A 4,276-nucleotide genomic window follows, 5' to 3' on the forward strand; every position below is an offset into this window, starting at 1 on the left:
GTCGTCGTTAATTTGAAAAACTCGCTGGCTCTGGTCAATGCAGAAGCTCTGAAGAAAAAATTTCAAACAGCCTTATTTATGATACAAATTTGAAATATCAATGATGACACAAAATCTTGACATTAATGAAAAAATGCCAAAACAATATTTTAACTTGTAATTAAAAAAACGATGAAAAGAATAAGGATAAGTAATAAGGATATAGAAAAAAGAAAACAATTTTTTGAACGTACCCTGCTTTTGAGATATTTTTTCCAGAAGCATGAAAACCTTTGCAACTGTGATCAATGTCAAGTCGGTGCTTTAAGCAAAAGTTCAGTTGGCACTTGTAACATTCGAATTTTATCATCTGATAATGATGAGGACGATGGTGTGATGACTACCAATGTGATGGGAGCAGTGATAATGAGAGGATGACAGCTTATTATAATGATGAAATGATATAATAATAATGTTACTATAAAAATTACAATTAATACCTCCTTCTGCTTGCAGCCTTTCACATTGCACCTGTTATTATACACCTTTGGAAGCAACAAAATGTTCGTATTTTTATTAAAACATTACATAACCAGTAAAACTATTTTTATAATATCAACTATAATAGACCTTATGAATCCTTTTAAAAACACAACAACCTTTTTTCTCTTCATCTCAGCAGCATCAGACTGACAATCATTGTCAATATGCCTGCCAACCACCTGATCAGCCGTCTCTCCTTTCTCAAATTTTACTGGCACAGCCTTGCTACACAGGGGACACATTGGAATCTGATTGTCCTGATTAAAGGTAGGAGAACATTTGATTAAATGATGATTATTAACTATAATGTTTAAATGTAGTTAGTAAATGTAGAAGCATTTAAATTAAAACAAAGTGATATCTAGCAATAACAACAAATCATACAAATGGAATTGCTGATTTTATTGAGGTGAATGATATTTATGATAGATTGTGAAATAATAATAAAGAATATAAAAAAAGAGATATAATTAATTAAAATCTTACTCGGAGGTGTCTGTTTGGACAGCTATGATGAACATATGAATAATGATCCTTGCTTTAAATTAAAAAACAATTGAGTAATATTATTAATTAATAACATTAACATTTGGTTTTGTAAATTAATAAAACATGTTAATTAAATGGATTTTGCAAATAAAATAAATATGAATCTATGAAAAAACACAATAAAATCAATCACTAACATAAAAAATATCTAACCAGAATATATTCTGACATGCATCACATTTCACAGGCAAAAAATCTGTAGCAAGTAGCAAAACAAGTAAGTATTTAAAAAATGTTGAACCCTCTATTAAAATAAATTTAATTTAAATTTTAATGACAATGATGATGGCATAAAATAAATATAATATACCTGTAGAATAGAATAGGTAATAATAATAGAAAACTTACACTACACTACACTAGAGTGATTGGATTTATTTAAGACAAAATTTTACATTGGTTAAAGTTACATTAAAAATTTTAAATAAGATGGAATCGCAAAGTTACCTAGTTTATTGCATTGCCAAAATGAACAATTTTTTCCCAAATTAGGCAGCTCCATTTTCCAGATTTTTAGGACAAAATGTTTTGTTAATCGCTTGTTAGTTAGAAGAGCTCTGACTGGTTGAATTAATAATTAATTAACTTAATTTATTTAATAAAGTTTATAAAATTGTGTTGTGTTTCTCATTTTCTGTCTAAAAAAATAAAAGAAAAGCGTTTTAAATAAAATATGACTTATATTTATTTATGAAAGGTGACAAGCATTTTTCATTACGAACAACACCCAAGAGAGAGATGAACTTGTGTGAACCTGAAGGCAACAAACGTTCGTTAACAGTTTAACTAACGTTCCCTAACCCTAACTAACCCTAACACTAACCAACCTAAAATTTATACTAAACATCATTTTAAAGTTTAAACTTAAAATTATTTTTTTAATAATAAAATTTAATTTACAATACTTTTCATTTTTCCGAATTAGCTCAAATAAAAACCGAACGTTAGCTAACAAACGTTTGTTAGCTTTTACAGGAGATGACTAGACAATTTGAAAAATTAATAAAATGATTATAATTTTATTAAGTATTGCGTAGTATGTACCTATCTGTCGAATATATGGTTCTACTCCCAATATCAAAATAAATAATAATAAATTAATATAAATAAGGTTGGTATTTAAATTTAAATAAAATCGGAACTATTTATACTTATTAGTACGACGAAGACCAACAACAACATTGACTGACTACATTGAGTAATTTTATGCCATATCATAGCATAGCACAGCACAAACAGTATCTTATTGAACAAAGTAGTATCATAAAATGAATAAAGATACTTTTCAAAAATTTAAAAAATTCACAATTTGATTTCATTGCGATATCGATGATGATGTTTGTGACCTGACTAATTAAAAAACATCAAAAAAAATTTATTAAATAGGATGGGTAATTCGTTGCGAAGTCGTTGGAGGAAATGACGTCATGTTAACAGTAGTTATTTTACTGCATGGTAGTTAATCAGCCGGTATAAAAGTTATTTCAATTCCTATCACATAAATTTGACCAAATATCATAGGCAGGCAGAACTAAATAAAGAAATAGATAGATAGATCGATATATTTACGTAGTTATAATGCATTCATAATGTTGTATTTACACATTCTAATTGTATACAATTGTGTTATGGAGTAGTCTCAATTTATTATGAATGCTTTCAGAAAAATTTAAACTTTTTACTATATACTAGTTACTTTTATTAATAATTTTTAAAAGATTTTCAATTTGATTTCATCGCGATGTCGATAATGATTTTTGTGACCTGACTGATTAATAAGCATCAAAGAAAATTTTTAAAATAGGATGGAGAACTTGTTATATTGGGATATTCATATATGAAGCGAGCAAAATTTTAATATAAAAGCGCTTATAAATCTACGCATATTGGCTCAGCTTGGCTCGGCTCGGCTTGGATGTTAAGCAAGGTGTGGTCTCTAACTATTTGGAATTCTCGCAGAAAAATTTTAACTGCGTGCGCACATATGTAGCACTGATTACTGTTGCATTTATAATGAATTTATATACTATATATATATAGAGCGAGCAAAATTTTTTACATAAAAGCGCTTATAAATCTACGCATTGGCTCAGCTCAGCTTGGCTTGGAATTGGCAAGGTGTGGTTTCAAACTATTTTGAATTCTCCTCGAAAAATTTGAACTGCGTGCGTACATATATAGCACTGACTACTGTTGCTTTGATAATTTATTTATATTTAACTGATGTGAATGATTGAAATAATAAAAATGTATGGTTGAAACGAGTATAAATAGGAGCTGAGACAACATGAAAATCAGATCAGGCATTCTGCCTCGCTTGAAGCAGTTTGTCTGATCTCATTTATTTTATTTTTATAATTTATTTATTTTTATTTGTTTTATTATATAGAATTATATAGAGCTATATAGAGTTATATAGAGTTATATAAAGTTTGCATGTCTGTGGTTTGTATGTTGTATTTTTTTTATATTTTAGGTAGGTTCTTTAGCGGTTGCTAATACATATATACATACATACATCATGTTTGTTTGTGGGGTAGTATTTTATGTTCTGTTTTACTCTTTTTTTCTTCCTACCTGAGTCTTGAGTTAAGCTAATGAAACATAGGTAGGTGAGATTAAAATTAATTTATTATATAGGTAGGCTAGGGCATAAGGTAATTTAGTTACATAGGTAGGTTAGGGACTTCTATTCTTTAACTCTACTTGGTGGTGTGTTTTTTGTTTTTTTTTTGTTTTGTTTCACACCATACATATAACAAGTACGCGGTGGTTCCTGGTTTTAGTGGAATTTTTTTTGATTGAATGTGGTAGTATGCATGGTTATATAGAGTTATATAGAGTTATATAGAGTTATATAGAGTTATATAGAGTTATATAGAGTTATATAGAGTTATATAGAGTTATATAGAGTTATATAGAGTTATATAGAGTTATATAGAGTTATATAGAGTTATATAGAGTTATATAGAGTTATATAGAGTTATATAGAGTTATATAGAGTTATATAGAGTTATATAGAGTTATATAGAGTTATATAGAGTTATATAGAGTTATATAGAGTTATATAGAGTTATATAGAGTTATATAGAGTTATATAGAGTTATATAGAGTTATATAGAGTTATATAGAGTTATATAGAGTTATATAGAGTTATATAGAGTTATATAGAGTTATATAGAGTTATATAGAGTTATATAGAGTT

The 4,276-nt window shown here is 27.7% G+C and overlaps 1 protein-coding gene across 1 annotated transcript; it reads right to left on the reverse strand.

The window, feature by feature from the left end:
• Positions 1–268: 268 nt before the first annotated feature.
• HELRODRAFT_124735 (hypothetical protein) lies at positions 269–1,573 on the reverse strand (the record flags this gene model as incomplete). Its single annotated transcript, XM_009012554.1, has 6 exons — positions 269–349; positions 480–524; positions 639–779; positions 1,009–1,060; positions 1,225–1,267; positions 1,519–1,573. Coding segments are annotated over 6 exons (417 nt in total), but the record flags the coding sequence as incomplete, so codon positions are not given.
• Positions 1,574–4,276: the final 2,703 nt, after the last annotated feature.

Source organism: Helobdella robusta, assembly GCF_000326865.2.
Source record: "Helobdella robusta unplaced genomic scaffold HELROscaffold_11, whole genome shotgun sequence".
NCBI classification, from domain to species: Eukaryota; Metazoa; Annelida; class Clitellata; order Rhynchobdellida; family Glossiphoniidae; genus Helobdella; species Helobdella robusta.